Source organism: Salmo salar, chromosome ssa01, assembly GCF_905237065.1.
Source record: "Salmo salar chromosome ssa01, Ssal_v3.1, whole genome shotgun sequence".
Classification (NCBI taxonomy): Eukaryota; Metazoa; Chordata; class Actinopteri; order Salmoniformes; family Salmonidae; genus Salmo; species Salmo salar.
The window spans coordinates 18,868,023-18,890,522 of NC_059442.1; the positions used below are offsets into that span (position 1 = coordinate 18,868,023).

Genomic DNA, 22,500 nt, shown 5'->3' on the forward strand with positions numbered 1-22,500 from the left:
TCATAAATCTACCCAACTGGTTTGCAATTGTAGAAGTGCTTAACAACAGAGTGTTTGTGTTTATCTCTCTTACTCACACTTTTAACTCTGTAGGAGAAGATCTGTATATGACAGTAATACTTTCTACTTACTGTTGAATAAGTATCGACGCACACAGCTCCCAGCTCATTACACTGAAGCATCTCAGCTCTGGCATTGACGACAAGCTGCCATACTGTTTACCACAATGCTCAACACACTCCTCTTTCACTCCCTTTGTCCCTGTCTCTCTCTTTCAAATCACACACTCGGTCTGTTCTTTTCTCTCTGTCTGATGGATGGATGGTCCCTGTAGTGTGTCTTTCTGTTTCTTGGCTCCTGGCGGTGTTGTCGTGTGCCTGCGTATGTGTGCGTATGTGTGTGTATGTGTATGTGTGTGTGTCTGTGCTTTGTCCTGGGGAATGATGATGAGTGCTTGGCATTCACTGTGGGCATTAGCGCATTAGCGTTTAGCTTGCTTAGCTACAGGCCATCCCTCATGTGCCCGGTGCCAACTCACCCATCGGCGATTGGGGCTCCGCTGCCCGATGCAGTCAACTGCACCTTAGAGAGCACAGACCGTGGCAACCTCTTTCACTTCTTCACCTCTGTCTGTCTGTGTGTGTGTGTGTGTGTGTGTGTGTGTGTGTGTGTGTGTGTGTGTGTGTGTGTGTGTGTGTGTGTGTGTGTGTGTGTGTGTGTGTGTGTGTGTGTGTGTGTGTGTGTGTGTGTGTGTGTGTGTGTGTGTGTGTGTTTGTGTGTTTATTTGTGTGCTCGCTCATGAGTGTGTGTGGGGCCATTATTAGCAGTTGCTGAACTGTGTTGGTAACGTAGATGAACCATCATGTTTACTGTAATACTCACCACAGCACATTCAGGGGCCAAACACACACGCACACACACACACGCTCAGACATTGTCATGCCTCTTACGCCCTGTGGTAGGTGTATGGCAGGATTTCCAACTGTCGGCCCACGGGCTGAATTTGGCCGGCAGTGTTTTTTATTTGCCCCCCAAGTTTTTTGAATACGATCACATATATCTCTCTATTTTGTGTGGGAATTCTTTGGAACAGATGTCCAAAATGAAAGTCACTTGGAGCTGGGACATAAAAGACTGTAAAAACACCAGCAAATCAAGTGATTTTAATTTCAGACATCAGTTCCAAAATATTCCCACACATTATAGAGAGATATGTGATCTTATACAAAGTCAAAACTGTTCGCTGCTCTGGCACCCCAATGGTGGAACAAGCTCCCTCACGACGCCAGGACAGCGGAGTCAATCACCACCTTCCGGAGACACCTGAAACCCCACCTCTTTAAGGAATACCTGGGATAGGATTAAGTAATCCTTCTAATTTGTAAGTCGCTCTGGATAAGAGCGTCTGCTAAATGACGTAAATGTAAATGTATTACAAATGTAAGCAAGGTTTGAAATGGTTCAGTTTTAATAGAATATGATATCTGTTTGGGCTTCTTGCTGTCAATTTGCAGTCTACAAATGATTTGTAATTATGTTATGGCCCCGTGACCATCCGCTCAAGAAAACAATCGGCTTGCGGCTGAATCTAGTTGATGATCCCTGGAATAGGGGGTCAGATATAGGTCTATACAGTCAATACCAGACAAGATGAATGGCATGTCCTTATCCAAAAGGCATTGCAGATTAAACCAAGGGTTCCATTTTGGTAGCATCCCAAAATATCCATGAATTCCACATTTCTAGTTGGAATATTCATGGAGAGAATATTCAGGAAATCAGAATTTTGGAAATGTTTATGGATTTTGCAACCCTAATAGAATTAGATTGGATATCATTCCAATATGCTCCTTCTTTTAGGCCTCTCCTCAATGATGTGTTTGTCACAAATGGTGTCTATTGTTGCTCTATTACTTGACTACAGGTTTTTTTATGTCAAAATTGTTCTTGTTCCATGCTGTGTATAATGTATTGTGTATGTATGGCCTTAGATAGGTGTTGTCTCTAATTTTGTACCCATTTGATTTGATTCCAGGTTACTTCCTCTCTGTGTCAGAGTTGGGGTCTGAGATGAGCGTGTGTGTGGAGTGTGACTGTCACCCGGTGGGCTCGTCGGGACAGGTGTGTGGCGGCCAGACGGGGCAGTGTGTGTGTGTTGACCCCTCGGTGGGAGGACGCAGGTGTGACCAGTGTCAGGAGCTCCACTATGGCTTCAACCCTGGCCTTGGCAGGTAAGACACAACACCTCCCATACATTCAGCCCTATACACACCAACCCTGGTTTCAGCCCCATACACACCAACCCTGGTTTCAGCCCCATACACACCAACCCTGGTTTCAGCCCCATACACACCAACCTCTGGTTTCAACCCCATACACACCAACCTCTGGTTTCAACCCCATACACACCAACCCTGGTTTCAGCCCCATACACACCAACCCTGGTTTCAGCCCCATACACACCAACCCTGGTTTCAGCCCCATACACACCAACCCCTGGTTTCAGCCCCATACATACCAACTCCAGGTTGCAGTCATGGAGCAGTCTTCGCGCACAGCTCTGGCGCTCAATGTCCTTTCTCCCGCTCCGCTAAAAATTGCTCAGCTCACTGCAGTTTGGCGTCGTGACCAACTTCAGTGGGCAAATGCTCACCTTCGATGGCCACTGGTACACTGGAGAAGTGTGCTCTTCATGGATGAATCCCGGTTTCCACTGTACCGGGCAGATAGCAGACAGTGTGTGTGGCGTTGTGGGGTGGGGTTATGGTATGGCCAGGCATAAGCTACGGACAACGAATACAGTTGCATTTTATCGATGGTAATTTGAATGCACAGAGGTACTGTGACGATATCCTGAGGCCAATTATCATCTTCCGCCATCAACTCATGTTTCAGCATGATAATACACTGCCCCATGTCGCAAGGATCTGTACACAATTCCTGGAAGCTGAAAATGTCCCAGTTCTTCAAGTTTGGGATGCTCTGGATCGATGTATTCGGCATCGTGTTCCAGTTCCTGACAATATCCAGCAAATTCGCAAAGCCATTGAATAGGAGTGGGACAACATTCATCAGGCTACAATCAACAGCCTGATCAACTCTATGCAAAGGAGATGTGTGGAAAATGAGGCAAATGGTGGTCTCACCAGATACTGACTGGTTTTATGATCCATGCCCAGTCATGTGAAATCCATAGATTAGGGCATCATTTATTTATTTCTATTGACTGATTTCCTTATTTGAACTGTAACTCAGTAAAATCTTTGAAACTGTTGCATGTTGCGTTTTATATTTTTTGTTCAGCATATATCCACCATTAGAACCTCTCTCCAATCAGTGGGAACAAATGGCTGGGGAGAACAGACTAAACGGCTGGGGAGAACAGACTAAATGGCTGAGGAGAACACACTAAATGGCTGGGGAGAACAGACTAAATGGCTGGGGAGAACAGACTAAACGGCTGGGGAGAACAGACTAAATGGCTGAGGAGAACACACTAAATGGCTGGGGAGAACAGACTAAATGGCTGGGGAGAACAGACTAAATGGCTGGGGAGAACAGACTAAATGGCTGGGGAGAAGAGAATAAATGGCTGAGGAGAACAGACTAAATGGCTGGGGAGAACAGACTAAATGGCTGGGGAGAACAGACTAAATGGCTGGGGAGAACAGACTAAATGGCTGGGGAGAAGATAATAAATGGCTGAGGAGAACAGACTAAATGGCTGGGGAGAACAGACTAAATGGCTGGGGAGAACAGACTAAATGGCTGGGGAGAAGAGAATAAATGGCTGAGGAGAACAGACTAAATGGCTGGGGAGAACAGACTAAATGGCTGGGGAGAACACACTAAATGGCTGGGGAGAACAGACTAAATGGCTGGGGAGAACAGACTAAATGGCTGGGGAGAACACACTAAATGGCTGGGGAGAACAGACTAAATGGCTGGGGAGAACAGACTAAATGGCTAGGGAGAACAGACTAAATGCCTGGGGAGAACAGACTAAATGGCTGAGGAGAACAGACTAAATGGCTGGGGAGAAGAGACTAAATGGCTGAGGAGAACAGACTAAATGGCTGGGGAGAACAGACTAAATGGCTGGGGAGAACACACTAAATGGCTGGGGAGAACAGACTAAATGGCTGGGGAGAACACACTAAATGGCTGGGGAGAACACACTAAATGGCTGGGGAGAACACACTAAATGGCTGGGGAGAACAGACTAAATGGCTGGGGAGAACACACTAAATGGCTGGGGAGAACAGACTAAATGGCTGGGGAGAACACACTAAATGGCTGGGGAGAACAGACTAAATATCTGGGGAGAACAGACTAAATGGCTGGGGAGAACACACTAAATGGCTGAGGAGAACACACTAAATGACTGAGGAGAACACACTAAATGGCTGAGGAGAACACACTAAATGGCTGGGGAGAACAGACTAAATGGCTCGGGAGAACAGACTAAATGGCTGGGGAGAACAGACTAAATGGCTGGGGAGAACAGAATAAATGGCTGGGGAGAACAGACTAAATGCCTGGGGAGAACACACTAAATGGCTGGGGTGAACAGACTAAATGGCTGGGGAGAACAGACTAAATATCTGGGGAGAACAGACTAAATGGCTGGGGAGAACAGAATAAATGGCTGGGGAGAACAGACTAAATGGCTGAGGAGAACAGACTAAATGGCTGGGGAGAACAGACTAAATGGCTGGGGAGAACAGACTAAATGGCTGGGGAGAACAGACTAAATGGCTGAGGAGAACAGACTAAATGGCTGGGGAGAACAGAATAAATGGCTGGGGAGAACAGACTAAATGGCTGGGGAGAACAGACTAAATGGCTGGGGAGAACAGACTAAATGGCTGGGGAGAACAGACTAAATGGCTGGGGAGAAGAGACTAAATGGCTGAGGAGAACAGACTAAATATCTGAGAAAGGGGGATATTTTCTTTGTTGAAAATAATTCTACTTCTCATCTTTTTTTAGAGGATTCTGAGTAATTTGATAAAAAATAAATTAAAACACTTAATTAGGTGTGAGTGTATGTGTGTGTGTGTGTGTGCGTGCGTGTGTGCGTGGATGACCTTCACTGATAGCTGTGTGTAGTGTATCAAGGCAGAGAGCTGTGACTGAGATCTCTTAGCTGTGGGGAGAGAGGGAGAAAAAGAGAGAAAGAGAGAGAACGGTACATCGAGGCCTGAGTTAGATGCAAATGTGCTAGATGAGTGTTTTCAAGAGATCCACAACAGGCTGCTGGACAGCACAGATTGGCAATCCATACGAATGGTGAGGGATGTGTGTGTGTGTATGTTGTGTAGGTGTATGCGTGTACGATCGGTCGAGCCCCTGCCTCGCTGGGGTAAGGATGAAAAATGAAGTTTTTAAACTGATTACTGGGGAAGCCTTTCTGGCATCAGGAGACTGAAAACAATAAAGATTTATATTAATATTATAAACTCATTTATCCCCTGCCAATCAATAAGCCCATGCATCTTATTTGGTTTTCTCCCGGTGTTCGCCATTCGGCACAGGTTGATCTAATCGAGGTTGGTTATAGACCCTTAATATGGTTATGGGATATTTCCTGGCAGACTAAATGACAGAATATCAGGTCTGCCCAAATCCTTGTTCAGGTAATCATAACCTTGGGGGTAAAAAATAGCTTTTCTTTCTCAACAGAGTGGATTATTATACGCAGTAATTATAGCCCTGATCTTTCCACACACAAACAAACATGTACATGCAGGCACACACACACACACATACAAACAAACACACACAATATCATTAAGATGTTTACCACACAGAGCGGTGTAGTTTACCCGAGTTTCTTATTTTGATTCATAGTGTCTGTTGTTGAGTCTTTATCCCGTGTGTGCGTGTATGTGTGTGTGTGTGTCTGTGTGTGTGTGTGAGAGAGCAAGAGAGAGAGAGGTCGCTGACCCCTATTCTAGGAAATGTAAAAAATATACAAATACGTTTATAACAGATTACATCTATTACATTTATTATAACAAGACCTGCACTCACGCTTTGAGCACAACGCTGACTCTGAGCTCCCGATGAGAGCGCCTGAGGGCTATGTACTTGCAGTCTCCACGGAGGACGTATGTAAGTCATTCAAACATATTAACCCTGGCAAGGTTGACGGCCCAGACGGCATCCCTCACCCTCAGAGTATGTGCAGACCAGCTGGCTGTTGTGTTTTCGGACATTTTCCATCTGTTTCTAGCTCAGGCCACTGTCCCCACCTGCTTCTAGGTGTCCACTATCATCCCTGTGCCCAAGAAAGGGAAAGTAACTGAACTGAATGACTACAGTCCCGTAGCACTCACCTCCGTCATCATGAAGTGCTTCGAGAGGCCAGTCAAAGACCATATCACCTCCTCTGGATGGCCCGCCGGTGGTAAAGGTAGGCATCATTACCTCCTCGACACTGATTCTCAACACAGGGGCCCCACAAGGGTGCGTCCTTAGTCCCCTCTTATACTCCCTGTACACTCTTAGAAAAAAAGGTGCTATCTAGAACCTTAAAGGGTTCTTTGGCTTCCCCCAGAGGAGAACCCTTTGAATAACCTTTTTTGGTTGCAGGTAGAACCTTTTTTGGTTCTAGGTAGAACCCTTTTGGGTTCCATGTAGAACCCTCTGTAAAACGGGTTCTACATAGAAGCCAAAACATTCTATGGGGACAGCCGAAGAACCCTTTTGGAACCCTTTTTTCTAAGAGTGTATACCCACTACTGCATGGCCTCACACAGTTCCAACTCCATCATCAAGCTCGCTGACGACACGACAGTACTACTACTGTAGTACTGATCACCTGATCACCTACAACGACAAGATGGCATACAGGGAGAAGGTAGGCACCCTGACAGAGTGGTGCCAGGTAAACAACATCTCCCTCAAAGTCAGCAAAACAAAGGAACTGATTGTGGACTTCAGGAGGAACTACGGGGCCGCCGCTAGAGGTTGGTTAAAAGTACCACTCAGAGAAGCTGAAGGTCAAACCACACAGACACCGTAGTGAGGAAGGCACGTCAGCAACTCTTCAACCTCAGGATGCTGTAGAAATTTGTCTGTTCCCAAATGGCCCTCACAGTGTTCTACAGGAGCATCATTGAGCGCATACTTTCGGGCTGCATCAAAGCCTGGTACGGCAACTCCACCACCGAGGACCGCTCAGACGAACGCACCATTGAGTGCACACTGCCTGCCTTCCAGGACACCTACAACACCAGGTGTCGCAGGAAGGCCAAGAAGATCATCAGGGACCCGAGCTATGCCCTGTTGTCCCCGCTTCAATCACCCCCTCAATTCCTATCACAGGAGGTTGGTGGCACATTAATTGGGGAGGACAGGCTCGTGGTAATGACTGAAGCGGAATCAGTGGAATGGTATCAAAAACATCAAACACATGGTTTTATGTCATTCCATTCGCTCCGTTCCAGCCATTATTAAGAGCCGCCCTCCCCTCAGCAGCCTCCAGTGCTATGGACATCACCCCCACCTCAACAGCCACCACTAGTCAGCTACTTGCACCCCCTGTCCCCCGCTCTTCTACCCCGGTCTGCTGCTCCCCCTATGGACATTCCCCTCCCCCTCAACAGACTTTTACCCTGCCCCCACCCCAATGGACATCATTGCCACAGTTGTTAAATATGTGTATATTATTATTTCTATTTGTATTATTATCTATTTTATTATATTGTATTGTTGGAACTCGGAGCTTAAGAATTTCACTGTACCATGTAATTATATCTGCAACCCTTTACAACCCCATATTAAACTCTAATCTAATCATAGCAGGAGGTTAGAATATTCACACACACAATCTCACAAACATGGGATTCATTTAAGACTGATGTAAAAAAAAGGGAGAGTTGGTGTGATGTTGGGTGTTTTCTCTCTCCTTGGGAGAGGAGTGAAGGTCGAGTCGCGGAGGCGCGTGGGAGAGCCGTGTGTGTGTTGTGTGTTTTCTCTCTCCTTGGGAGAGGAGTGAAGGTCGAGTCGCGGAGGCGCGTGGGAGAGCCGTGTGTGTGTTGTGTGTGGGGTGGTGGAACCCCCAAAGCTCCCTGCAGTTGACAGGACAAATTTGCTGTTCATTAAGGGGCTGTGGCTTTTCACGCCGCGAGAAGGAGGGTGTCAGAGTGTGTGTGCGTGTGATTGAAGGTGTGTGTGTGTGTGTGTGTGTGTGTGTGTGTGTGTGTGTGTGTGTGTGTGTGTGTGTGTGTGTGTGTGTGTGTGTGTGTGTGTGTGTGTGTGTGTGTGTGTGTGTTTAAGGGTGTCAGGCATTTGGCCTGGTGATCACCCAGTGCCGGGTCTCAGTGGGGTTCCACCACCTGTGTGACCCAATCCCCTGAACCCCCCTACACACACACACACACACACACACACACCCCTTTCAGACACACACACACGTCGCCTAAACACCCATGGGACCCCTCCAGATACTGTCACTAGTCTGTGAATAGGGGAGCATGAAGGAAGGGAAGAGGGGTGTTAAGGTGAAGACCCAATACCACCTCTCTCCATCACACACACACACATTTATATTTGAGTCATTTAGCAGATGCTCTTATCCACAACGACTTACAGTCATGGCCAAAAGTTTTGAGAATGACACAAATATTGATTTTCACAAAGTCTGCTGCCTCAGTTTGTATGATGGCAATTTGTTATGTTATGAATAGTGATCAGAGGAATTGCAATTAATTGCACATTTCGTCTTTGCCATGCAAATGAACTGAATCCCCCAAAAACATTTCCACTGCATTTCAGCCCTGCCACAAAAGGACCAGCTGACATCATGTCAGTGATTCTCTCGTTAACACAGGTGTGAGTGTTGACGAGGACAAGGCTGGAGATCACTCTGTCATGCTGATTGAGTTCGAATAACAGACTGGAATCTTCAAAAGGAGGGTTGTGCTTGGAATCATTGTTCTTCCTCTGTCAGGTATGGTTACCTGCAAGGAAACACGTGCCGTCATCATTGCTTTGCACAAAAAGGGCTTCACAGGCAAAGATATTGCTGCCAGTAAGATTGCACCTATACCAACCATTTATCAGATCATCAAGAACTTCAAGGAGAGCGGTTCAATTGTTGTGAAGAAGGCTTCAGGGCGCCCAAGAATGTTCAGCAAGTGCCAGGACCGTCTCCTAAAGTTGATTCAGCTGCGGGATCGGGGCACCACCAGTACAGAGCTTGCTCAGGAATGGCAGCAGGCAGGTGTAAGAGCATCTGCACGCACAGTGAGGCGAAGACTTTTGGAGGATGGCCTGGTGTCAAGAAGGGCAGAAAAGAATCCACTTCTCTCCTGGAAAAACATGAGGGACAGACTGATATTCTGCAAAAGGTACAGGGATTGGACTGCTGAGGACTGGGGTAAAGTCATTTCCTCTGATGAATCCCCTTTCCGATTGTTTGGGGCATCCGGAAAAAAGCTTCTCCGGAGAAGACAAGGTGAGCGCTACCATCAGTCCTGTGTCATGCCAACAGTAAAGCATCCTGAGACCATTCATGTGTGGGGTTGCTCCTCAGCCAAGTGAGTGGGCTCACTCACAATTTTGCCTAAGAACACAGCCATGAGTAAAGAATGGTACCAACACATCCTCCGAGAGCAACTTCTCCCAACCATCCAGGAACAGTTTGGTGACGAACAATGCCTTTTCCAGCATGATGGAGCACCTTGCCATAAGGCAAAAGCGATAACTAAGTGGCTCGGGGAACAAAACATCAATATTTTGGTTCCATGGCCAGGAAACTCCTCAGACCTTAATCCCATTGAGAACTTGTGGTCAATCCTCAAGAGGCGGGTGGTCAAACAAAACCCACAAATTCTGACTCCAAACTCCAAGCATTGATTATGCAAGAATGGGCTGCCATCAGTCAGGATGTGGCCCAGAAGTTAATTGACAGCATGCCAGGGCGGATTGCAGAGGTCTTGAAAAAGAAGGGTCAACACTGCAAATTTTGACTCTTTCAACTTCATGTAATTGTCAGTAAAAGCCTTTGACACTTATGAAATGCTTGTAATTATACTTCAGTATTCCATAGTAACATCTGACAGAAATATCTAAAGACACTGAAGCAGCAAACTTTGTGGAAATTAATATTTGTGTCATTCTCTAAACTTTTGGCCACGACTGTACAGTAGTTAATTTATCTCAAAAAACACAAAAGTATGTGGACACACCTTCAAATTTGTGGATTCAGCTATTTTGATTATCCTTTATTTAACCAGGTAGGCAAGTTGAAAACAAGTTCTCATTTACAATTGCAACCTGGCCAAGATAAAGCAAAGCAGTTTGACATATACAACAACACAGAGTTACACATGGAGTAAAACAAACCAACAGTCAATAATATAGTATAAAAATAAGTCTATATACAAAGTGAGCAAATGAGGTGAGATAAGGGAGGTAAAGGAAAAAAAGGCCATGGTGGCGAAGTAAATACAATATAGCAAGTAAAACACTGGAATGGTAGATTTGTAGTGGAAGAAAGTGCAAAGTAGAAGTAGAAATAATGGGGTGCAAAGATGCAAAATAAATAAATAAATACAGTAGGGGAAGAGGTAGTTGTTTGGGCTAAATTATAGATGGGCTATGTACAGGTGCAGTAATCTGTGAGTTGCTCTGACAGCTGGTGCTTAAAGCTAGTGAGGGAGATAAGTGTTTCCAGTTTTAGAGATTTTTGTAGTTCGTTCCAGTCATTGGCAGCAGAGAACTGGAAGGAGAGGCGGCCGAAGGAGGAATTGGCTTTGGGGGTGACCAGAGAGATATACCTGCTGGAGTGTGTGCTACAGGTGGGTGCTGCTATGGTGACCAGCGAGCTGAGATAAGGGGGAATTTTACCTAGCAGGGTCTTGTAGATGACCTGGAGCCAGTGGGTTTGGCGACGAGTATGAAGCGAGGGCCAGCCAACGAGAGTGTACAGGTCGCAGTGGTGGGTAGTATATGGGGCTTTGGTGACAAAACGGATGGCACTGTGATAGACTGCATCCAATTTATTGAGTAGGGTATTGGAGGCTATTTTGTAAATGACGTCGCCGAAGTCGAGGATCAGTAGGATGGTCAGTTTTACGAGGGTATGTTTGGCAGCATGAGTGAAAGATGCTTTGTTGCAAAACAGGAAGCCAATTCTAGATTTAACTTTGGATTGGAGATGTTTGATGTGAGTCTAGAAGGAGAGTTTACAGTCTAACCAGACACCTAGGTATTAGTAGTTGTCCACATATTCTAAGTCAGAACCGTCCAGAGTAGGGATGCTGGATGGGCGGGCAGGTGCAGGCAGCGATCAGTTGAAGAGCATGCATTTAGTTTTACTTGTATTTAAGAGCAGTTGGAGGCCACGGAAGGAGAGTTGTATGGCATTGAAGCTTGTCTGGAGGGTAGTTAACACAGTGTCCAAAGAAGGGCCAGAAGTATACAGAATGGTGTCGTCTGCGAAGAGGTGGATCAGACTCACCAGCAGCAAGAGCGACATCATTGATGTATACAGAGAAAAGAGTTGGCCCAAGAATTTAACCCTGTGGCACCCCCATAGAGACTGCCAGAGGCCCGGACAACAGGCCCTCCGATTTGACACACTGAACTCTATCAGATAAGTAGTTGGTGAACCAGGCGAGGCAATCATTTGAGAAACCAAGGCTGTTGAGTCTGCCGATGAGGATGTGGTGATTGACAGAGTCGAAAGCCTTGGCCAGGTCAATGAATACGGCTGCACAGTATTGTTTCTTATCGATGGCGGTTAAGATATCGTTTAGGACCTTGAGCGTGGCTGAGGTGCACCCATGACCAGCTCTGAAACCAGATTGCATAGCGGAGAAGGTGCGGTGGGATTCGAAATGGTCGGTAATCTGTTTGTTGACTTGGCTTTCGAAGACTTTAGAAAGGCAGGGCAGGATAGATATAGGTCTGTAGCAGTTTGGGTCAAGAGTGTCCCCCCCTTTGAAGAGGGGGATGACCGCAGCTGCTTTCCAATCTTTGAGAATCTCAGACGACACGAAAGAGAGGTTGAACAGGCTAGTAATAGGGGTTGCAACAATTCCAACAGATAATTTTTGAAAGAAAGGGTCCAGATTGTCTAGCCCGGATGATTTGTATGGGTCCAGATTTTGCAGCTCTTTCAGAACATCAGCTGACTGGATTTGTTATAAGGAGAAATGGGGAAGGCTTGGGCGAGTTGCTGTGGGGGGTGCTGTGCTGTTGGCCGGGGTAGGGGTAGCCAGGTGGAAAGCATTGCCAGCCATAGAAAAATGCTTATTGAAATTCTCAATAATAGTGGATTTATCAGTGGTGACAGAGTTTCCTGTCCTCACTGCAGTGGGCAGCTGGGAGGAGGTGCTCTTATTCTCCATGGACTTAACATGTCAGTTTGTCACAAATTTCTGCCCTGCTAGAACTGCCCCGGTCAACTGTAAGTGCTGTTATTGTGAAGTGAGAACGTCTAGGAACAACAACAGCTCAACTGTGAAGTGGTAGGTCATACAAGTTCACAGAACAGGACCGCCGAGTGCTGAAGCACGTAGCAAGTAAAAATCATCTGCCCTCAGTTGCAACACTCACTACCGAGTTCCAAACTGCCTCTGGAAGCAACGTCAGCACAATAACTGTTCATCGGAAGCTCCATGAAATGGGTTTCCTTGGCCCCGCAGCCGCTCACAAGCATAAGATCACCATGCGCAATGCCAAGCGTTGGCTGGAGTGATGTAAAGCTCGCCGCCATTGGACTCTTGAGCAGTTGAAACGCTTTCTCTGGAGTGATGAATCACGCTTCACCATCTGGCAGTGCGACGGACGAATCTGGGTTTGGCGGATCACAGGAGAACGCTACCTGCCCGACTGAATAGTGCCAACTGTAAAGTTTGGTGGAGGACGAATAATGATCTGGGGCTGTTTTTCATTGTTCGGGCTAGGCCCCTTAGTTCCAGTGAGGGAAATCTTAACGCTACAGCATACAATTCGGTGCTTCCAATTTTGTGGCAACAGTTTTTGGAAAGCCCTTTCCTGTTACAGCATGACAATGCCCCCGTGCACAAAGCAAGCTCCATACAGACATAGTTTGTTGAGATCAGTGTGGAAGAACTTGACTGGCTTGCACAAGTGTTAGTGTTAGTTCTCATTTTATTTATTTATTTTGTTGGGTGGGGTTATTTAAAATACCATTTGATGAGGTTGGGTTTCAGACGTTTTTGGGAAGATGGGGAGGGACTCTGCTGGCCTAGCTTCAGGGGGAAGATGGGGAGGGACTCTGCTGTCCTAGCTTCAGGGGGAAGATGGGGAGGGACTCTGCTGTCCTAGCTTCAGGGGGAAGATGGACAGGGACTCTGCTGTCCTAGCTTCAGGGGGAAGTTGGGGAGGGTCTCTGCTGTCCTAGCTTCAGGGGGAGGATCGGCAGGGACTCTGCTGTCCTAGCTTCAGGGGGAAGTTGGGGAGGGTCTCTGCTGTCCTAGCTTCAGGGGGAAGATGAGGAGGGTCTCTGCTGTCCTAGCTTCAGGGGGAAGATGAGGAGGGACTGCTGTCCTAGCTTCAGGGGGAAGATGAGGAGGGACTCTGCTGACCTAGCTTCAGGGGGAAGATGAGGAGGGACTCTGCTGTCCTAGCTTCAGGGGGAAGATGATGGAGGGACTCTGCTGACCTAGCTTCAGGGGGAAGATGAGGAGGGACTCTGCTGACCTAGCTTCAGGGGGAAGATGGACAGGGTCTCTGCTGTCCTAGCTTCAGGGGGAAGATGAGGAGGGACTGCTGTCCTAGCTTCAGGGGGAAGATGAGGAGGGACTCTGCTGTCCTAGCTTCAGGGGGAATATGAGGAGGGACTGCTGTCCTAGCTTCAGGGGGAAGATGAGGAGGGACTCTGCTGTCCTAGCTCCAGGGGGAAGATGAGGAGGGACTCTGCTGACCTAGCTCCAGGGGGAATATGAGGAGGGACTGCTGTCCTAGCTTCAGGGGGAAGATGGTTCCACCATTGGGACAGAGAAGAGCTTGGACTGGGCACACACACACACACACACACACACACACACACACACACACACACACACACACACACAAGCACGTTAGATGGAAGGTTTTGTAAAAGTAATTGACAAATGTTTGTATGTAATTCTGACTGGTTTCAAATCCATTTCCGTTATGAGCTTGTGACGTGAAACCAATGTTCTCTGTATTCTCCTCTTCCAGGTGCCAGGCATGTGTGTGTAACTCTGTTGGAGGGGTGAATGGGTCATGCCACCCAGAGACAGGGAGATGCCAGTGTAAGGCCTTGGTGACGGGGGACAGGTGTGACCGCTGTGTCCCTGGAGCCAGTCACCTGGACTCAGACAACCACCTGGGCTGCAGTAAAGGTACAGGATGACTGGCCGCAGAGGCACAGTCATTGATTAATCTATCTTTTTTTCAGAATGGAAGTGTTAAGACAATGCTTTTATGTCTTATATGTTATAAATAATGTTATATTTATTGTGTATATGTATGTGCGTGTGTTGTGTGCACTCTATCTCTGTCTCGATGTCTGTGGGTTTTGTGTGTATGTGTGTATGCATACAGTATGTGTGTGTTAGTGGGGGGCAATTTCCTCCTCCTGTGCTTTCCCTGCCTAAGGGCTGTTTTAAGTTAGACACACGGACACTAACTTGACATGGAACAAACACACGCACACACACAAACACACAGTATTAAACTCACAGAGGGACATTGGTTCTCTGGGGCCTTCTCAGTATGCTAAGACGCTCCCCATGGATCAAATGGAAAATACCCCACACACACACACACACACACACACACACACACACACACACACACACACACACACACACACACACACACACACACACACACACACACACACACACACATACACACACACACATCCCCTGCAAGCCTGTTATTGTGTCTATTGTGTTGCATAAGACAAGCACAGCAGTTAAAAATGTTATTGTATCTTCCCCATCTTTCTCTCGTCCCCACCCAACCCCTTTCCCCTTCCCCCTTTCCAACATCCCTCTTTCTCTTGTCCCCACCCAACCACTTTCCCCTTTCCAACATCCCTCTTTCTCTTGTCCCCACCCAACCCCTTTCCCCTTCCCCCTTTCCAACATCCCTCTTTTTCTTGTCCCCACCCAACCCCTTTCCCCTTTCCAACATCCCTCTTTCTCTTGTCCCCACCCAACCCCTTTCCCCTTTCCCATTTCCAACATCCCTCTTTCTCTTGTCCCCACCCAACCCCTTTCCCATTTCCAACATCCCTCTTTCTCGTGTCCCCACCCAACCCCTTTCCCCTTTCCCATTTCCAACATCCCTCTTTCTCTCTTCTTCTCTCCCCTACCCTGCCTCCCTTGCTCTCTGTTTTTCCCCTCCCACCAGCTCCTATCCAGCAGCCCAGTCCAGTTGGGTTAGTCCTGACCTCCACCTCCATCCGCCTGACCTGGAGGCCCCCTGACGCGCCCAACACACACACTCTCAACTACACACTGCTCAGGGACGGCCTAGATATATACACTACACAGAGACACTACCCATTCAGTAAGTACACACACACACACACACACACACGCAAACACACACGCAAACACACACACACACACACACACACACACACACACACACACACACACACACACACACACACACACACACACACACACACACACACACTCACACACACACACACACACACACACATTGTCAATACTTTATTTGAATCCACCAATGAAATTAACACAAAAAGTGTCAAACATTTCGAAGGTCCCTCTATACATGGCACTCAAGCGTACAGGAAGCACCTCCTTCTCCAAACAGCTAGGCTGCCCACGACAGCTGAAACAGAGCAGTACCTAGCCAATTGCTTTGCCCTACTTTTTGTCAGGCCCTCAATCTGGAGGCACCGCACTGCAAGCCTGTGTATGTGGCCGAGACTGCCAAATATCAGACTGCCCGAGGCTGTCCAAGCGTGGCACGAGGGGCTTGTATTTAAACAGCTTCTCAGCAAAGGCCTGCTCCATGTAGCCGTCCAATGAGCAGCCCACTTCCAAAATGAGCACCTCTCCCTGGCCTCCCCTCACAACAACGATATCTGGTGTATTTGGCACACAGGAAAACACATAATCAACGTCAAACCAGCTTTCCCTTACACAAGAATGTTTATGCATGTGTACTGTTTGTGAGACCGCTTGTCTCACTTCACTGGCTATCAGGTCAACAAGGCGGTCATGTCTAGCAATGCACAAATCCTTGTATGAACAGCAGCCATTCACAACATGGGCAATGGACTCCATTACATTTGACTCATGTAGAACACAAAATGGCTCATGGTTTGCAGGGTACCAGAGAGATTATATTTTGTTTGTAGAACTTGCAGCCTCGCCTTAAAAGTAAAGGTTAGAATGTCCTCGCCAATGGCAGAATTCTGGTACATGGAATGGGAGACAGAGTGGACATCACAGTCCAGAGCAGTGAGTTTCCCCTGCAGCCTCAGGCCAGTCCAGTGTTGCAGTAGCTGCATCCGTCTGATAGCGAGGAGTGTTGTCCTGGATGTAGGATGAGATGTTCCATCATGGTGACAGAAGTCTCCACAACAACACTGCGATCTGCCACAACTGCATCAGAGGCAGTCACTGACATATCAGTCCGTGTCCACCTGAGCTACACTCCAGTCCGGTTGCACAGGCCATTGAGGTCCGGCCAGTCTGACCACACTCCAAAGCACACAGCACAAGTGTCCAATTTTCAATTGGCCTTCCTCCTGAAGCCTAGGAAGTTGTCCTCAGTGTCCCTGGCCAGTGGAACCTTGCTCCTCCGTAGGTCCAGAAGGAGGGAGGCTCTGGCTAACTCCTTAACTGTCACATCGTCGCTGTTGAGCATGTTCAACAGGTGAGTCAGTCTGGTAGCAGTGTAAATCCACTCAATATTCGGGACACCTAAACGCCCCTCTCTTCGGGACTCCTAAACGCCCCTCTCTTCGGGACACCTGAACGCCCCTCTCTTTGGGACACCTAAACGCCCCTCTCTTCGGGACTCCTAAACGCCCCTCTCTTCGGGACACCTGAACGCCCCTCTCTTCGGGACACCTAAACGCCCCTCTCTTCGGGACTCCTAAACGCCCCTCTCTTCGGGACACCTGAACGCCCCTCTCTTCGGGACACCTAAACGCCCCTCTCTTCGGGACTCCTAAACGCCCCTCTCTTCGGGACTCCTAAACGCCCCTCTCTTCGGGACACCTGAACGCCCCTCTCTTCGGGACACCTAAACGCCCCTCTCTTCGGGACACCTAAACCCCCCTCTCTTCGGGACACCTAAACGCCCCTCTCTTCGGGACACCTAAACCCCCCTCTCTTCGGGACACCTAAACGCCCCTCTCTTCGGGACACCTGAACGCCCCTCTCTTCGGGACACCTAAACGCCCCTCTCTTCGGGACACCTAAACGCCCCTCTCTTCGGGACACCTGAACGCCCCTCTCTTCGGGACACCTAAACGCCCCTCTCTTCGGGACACCTAAACGCCCCTCTCTTCGGGACTCCTAAACGCCCCTCTCTTCGGGACACCTGAACGCCCCTCTCTTCGGGACACCTGAACGCCCCTCTCTTCGGGACACCTAAACGCCCCTCTCTTCGGGACACCTAAACGCCCCTCTCTTCGGGACTCCTAAACGCCCCTCTCTTCGGGACACCTGAACGCCCCTCTCTTCGGGACACCTAAACGCCCCTCTCTTTGGCTCAGAAAGACAACGTCACGTGTGGTGTGTGTGTTGAAGCATTGCCACTTTCTCACCACCTGAACAGGTTTGTTATTCATTTCCCCCAGAACCTTCTGTGGGAGAGGCACACGTGCAGGCAGATGTTTAATCTCTGCTAGGGCCACCTCTCTCACAGCTTCTAGCTTCATGACCACAGGCAGAGGGGAAACGTCAATCATATCAAGCCTGGTTGAATGCACACAGACGAGCTCCTCAACTTGTTCCCCCCACTCGCCAGCAACATTAAACGTATGTCCAAGATAACTATATGTTTCGTGATGAGAGTAGACTCTGACTGGTTTATTCATTAGTGTGGATGTTGGGGGCTTATCAGTTTTAGACTTGTACCAGCGGTTACCTCTGCTGTGTCTTTCATACAACACTGCACATTTAGTTTCTTTCACTTCCAGCCCATCTCAAAAAATCATCTGTGTGAGAGAGCATGTCTTTAATGACACGGTCTTCTCTGGAGGTCATCTGGAGGTCATCAGCATACCCTCTTACTGGGTTTGGTGACACACGCACACACACGCACACACACACATTCAAGTCTTTTCTCTCTCCTAGGCCCTGTAACTTATGTGGACAGTGGTTTGTCTCCGTTCGTGGATTATTCTTACCAGCTAGTTACGGCTAACGTTAATGGTCAGACGGTGAGTGTTCCGGTCAGTTACCAGACCCTGGCCGCCGTACCGGACCCTGACCATATCCTTCTGACTCTGGTGGGCCGACCAGGACCGACCACAGCCAACCTCAACTGGACCCGAACACAGAACACATCAGGTCCACAAGAGAGGTATGGACCAGTGGGCTGCTGAGGGGAGAACGGCTCTTAATAATGTCTGTAACGGAGCAAATGGAATGACATCAAACACCTGGAAACCATGTATTTGATGTATTTGATACCATTCCACTGATTCCTCCAGTCATTACCACGAGCCAGTCCTCCCCAATTAATGTGCCACCAACCTCCTGTGGAATGGACCCAGTATTCTAAACCCTCTCTAGGTGTCCTATCTAACCTCAGAGGAGAAATAACGAGAAATACGGGGGTGGGAGGGGGTATTGAATCAGAGAGAGAGCGAGAGACTTGTATTAAAAAACACTTTCAATAGGGAATCCATTGAACATGATTGTTTGTCTAGGACTAAGCCTAATTTGTGTCCAGGAAACCAGCTCTTAAGAATTCTCAACAAGCGGAGTTGAGATGAGACTAGATGTTATTTCATGGTCTGTGAGTCCCTAACTGAAGGAGTAAGATTGGCTGGTCTGTTATCATGGTCAAGTCATATTGACTAATAAACTAAACTGATCCCTCTCTCTGTGTGTTCCTGTAGGTTTGTGCTAACCTCAGTGGAGGCTGGTACTGGTAGGGAGCGGGTCCACTATACAGGTCTAGAGACCCAGGCTGCAGCCGCTGGCCTCTCCCCCTACACCCACTACAACCTCACCCTGCAGGCCTGTACTACTGGTGGGTGCACCTCCACCCCTCCCCTGCCCCTCCTCACTTCACCCAGCCCCCCACAGGGACAGCCCCCACCCAGGGTCAACGCCACCGGACCGCACCAAATACACGCAGCCTGGGACCCCCCCGTTCGTCCCAATGGTACGACCCGAATCGCCTCTTGATCTGTGTTCACAGACAACAGGGATAAAATGGAAGAAAATTGAGAAGAAAAAAAATTGTTTTGAAAAGGAGGTACTACCGAGACTGTCCTATTAGGATGCTCCAAGAGATCACATGTTCTACTCCCCTTAACACGGTGTCCCTACAGTGTTCCACAGGATCCAGGGCTTTGTACAGTCGCTATAAGGCTCTATACAATATTAAGCCTGTGTAACCACCACCACACTGATGCTTTCTCAGTCATGGTTTAATTTACTGCATTACATTATATCGCTCCCCGAGGCACATTAAAACACATGTACATCTACCAGACATTATCATTCATGTCATTTCATATTCTGTTTTCAGTCGTCATTCAACCATGCCTCCAACCAGGACTGCCATGTTGGACTGGCTGTATTGAAACAAGACATGGGGGAACAGACTCATTGAAGTGCTGGTGTGATAGGGAGCATTGGAGAAGAGAGAGAATAGAGAGAGAAAAGAGGGAGAATAGAAGTGTTTATTTCTATTGTGTTGTGATGCCTGCCTGTCCTCAGCTCAACCTTCTGTATTCATTCACTGCCTCGGTAACACTAATGAGCAATGTGGATATGATGCTGAGCTTTGATTCTCATGTGGATGAAGAGTCTCTCTGCTACAGAGTATTAGAATGGGATATGAGAATGCACTGTGCTGGTATTAATTCATTCTGTTTTAGTATTGGCTGAAGACCTGTGGTTGATTAGTAGCTTGTATGGTACTGTAGTGATGCATACAGTATTGTATCTCCTTGTGTCCTACTAGTGCTGAGCAACTAACTGAAATTGTGGTTATTTTTTGGCTGTTAACCCAGAAGAGTCTAAGCCCTGTCTATGGAATTGTTTTAAGAAGGTCATACCAAGGATCAATTTGCTATTTGAATTTTCAGACGAGTCTTGTGATGCCTGTGGGTGTGCTAGAGAAAAACAACCGACATGTACGTGTACCTGAGAGTCTCATCTTTACAGTGGTTTTGTAGGCCAAACCGTTCAGATGCTACAGACGATTTTGTGAGAAGACCGATTTTCGGGATGTCTCATGGTCTGACAAACACCGCTCTAGCTCTGTCACCTTTACCACAGATGCATAAGTGTTAAGTAGACAGATGCGGAAGTGTTAAGTAGACAGATGCGGAAGTCTTAAGTAGGCAGATGCGGAAGTGTTAAGTAGACAGATGCGGAAGTGTTAAGTAGGCAGATGTGGCAGTGTTAAGTAGGCAGATGCGGAAGTGTTAAGTAGGCAGATGCGGAAGTGTTAAGTAGGCAGATGCAGAAGTGTTAAGTAGGCAGATGTGGAAGTGTTAAGTAGGCAGATGTGGAAGTGTTAAGTAGGCAGATGTGGAAGTGTTAAGTAGGCAGATGTGGAAGTCTTAAGTAGGCAGATGTGGTGATGCATCCAATGTAAAAAACAGATATCTCTAGTTTAAACTGGAGGATTTTTATGGGGATTTTTGTATTATGCTAATTAGATTTTCGCGGGTGCGCGGGCATCGACCGTAAGGGGTTAAACTACATTGACCTACATTGGTTAAATTATTTTAATTCCATTTTGTTCATTTTTGTTTCTGTGAGCTCAATGTACACATTGCGCACTTTATCTAGAGATAAATCAGATCGTGCCCGAACTGTGCGTGTAGTACGGAGTTGTAGTTTCCAACAGGCCAATATTCTACATAGGTTAGTACAGAAAACATGGTAATTAACTCAAATGACCATAATCCATTGCGCACGTACTTGTCCAGTCGGTGTGTTTCTTACGCCTGCTACATTGGGTTAGTGTGGGGAAGACACAGAGAGAGAGAGAGAGAGAGAGAGAAGAGACAGAAGAATGTGCGATCAAGAGGGATAGAGAGCAGTTGTTTCGAGAGGTATCTCTACCTGAAAATACAATCTAAGATTGATAGTTGGTATTCAACAGGCATGAAAGTATGCCTTATTTACTTTGGAGAACTACTAAAATAGGACTTTGTCAGCAACTCTATAGAGATGAGTTGATGACTTAAATAATGAAGTCATCAAATAAAACAAATGAATATACGCATCAACTGAAATATTTTATTATGGTAAAGTAATGTGAATAAATGATGGTTAATAAGTGATAATCAGTAATGGGCCGTCACTACCATTATGGGACTTTAATTAGTTGTTTTATTCTGTGTTGTTACATTATTCAACACACATAATGTATAGTGCATTTAATGTCCATTTTTTAATAGAAACCAAAGTACAAAACCGTGATTATTTTTTCGTTTAGCAAAAAAATAAAAAATCCACGCTGTCCTACATAGTGGTTCTCTAACTTCTTTTAAACTTTGATCAATATAATGTACTTGATCATTTCCTTGTGACCCACCTGGTATAAGAATATACAATATTTCTGGTAAGGAGCAGGTCCTAATAGGAACTAGTCACAAGCTAACCCATCAATAACTCATTAATATGGCATTGAACATAATAAAATCGTCTCTTTCGTTTCTGCCTCCATAGGTGTTATTATAAGGTACGAGCTATTCATACGAGGGCCAATGGAATCGCAGAACACCACAAGCCCCGCCCCAGAGCGTAGGGTGTTTGTGAGCAGTGGTTGGCTGGATCCCCGCCTCCCGTCTGACTCAGCCAAAGAGAGTGCTCTGCCCCCTCCCCAGAGCGGCGCCATGGTAACAGACCTGCAGCCCTTCTCCACCTATCAGCTGCGAGTTCTGACCGTCAACATGGCCGGCAGTGTGATATCAGACTGGACTACAGCTCGGACACAGGAGGGGGGTCAGTTAAACACACACACATACACACACACACACATACACACACACATACACACACACACACGCGCGCGCACGCGCACACACACACACACACACACACACACACACACACAGTGACGATAAAAGTAGAGTGAGAGTGAGGTGAGCACTTACAGAGAGAGAGAGTTCCTCTGGGGAGGCCTCTGGGTGTGTAGTAATAGTAGTGTTGTGACATAATGGTTGGTGGAAGTGAGGGAGGGGAGGAATAGGGGAGAGAGAGAGAGAAAAATAGACAGGAAGGAGGGGGGTTTCTCATTAAAGCATTATAATTCCAAAGAGATGATATGGCTCATTAGAACTAGACTGTGCCCCCA

At 47.3% G+C, this 22,500-nt stretch overlaps 1 protein-coding gene across 3 annotated transcripts in view; it reads left to right on the plus strand.

Annotated features, from left to right (window-relative positions):
• The window catches only part of ush2a (Usher syndrome 2A (autosomal recessive, mild)), a 436,139-nt gene that overhangs the window by 129,111 nt on the left and 284,528 nt on the right, over nucleotides 1–22,500 (plus strand). For all 3 annotated transcript variants that reach the window (XM_045714834.1, XM_045714836.1, XM_045714830.1), the window contains 6 exons: nucleotides 2,036–2,231; nucleotides 14,188–14,351; nucleotides 15,370–15,528; nucleotides 18,306–18,534; nucleotides 19,076–19,344; nucleotides 21,873–22,148. In XM_045714834.1, coding sequence (XP_045570790.1) covers nucleotides 2,036–2,231; nucleotides 14,188–14,351; nucleotides 15,370–15,528; nucleotides 18,306–18,534; nucleotides 19,076–19,344; nucleotides 21,873–22,148 — 1,293 coding nt within the window. The remainder of the gene's footprint in view (nucleotides 1–2,035; nucleotides 2,232–14,187; nucleotides 14,352–15,369; nucleotides 15,529–18,305; nucleotides 18,535–19,075; nucleotides 19,345–21,872; nucleotides 22,149–22,500) is intronic.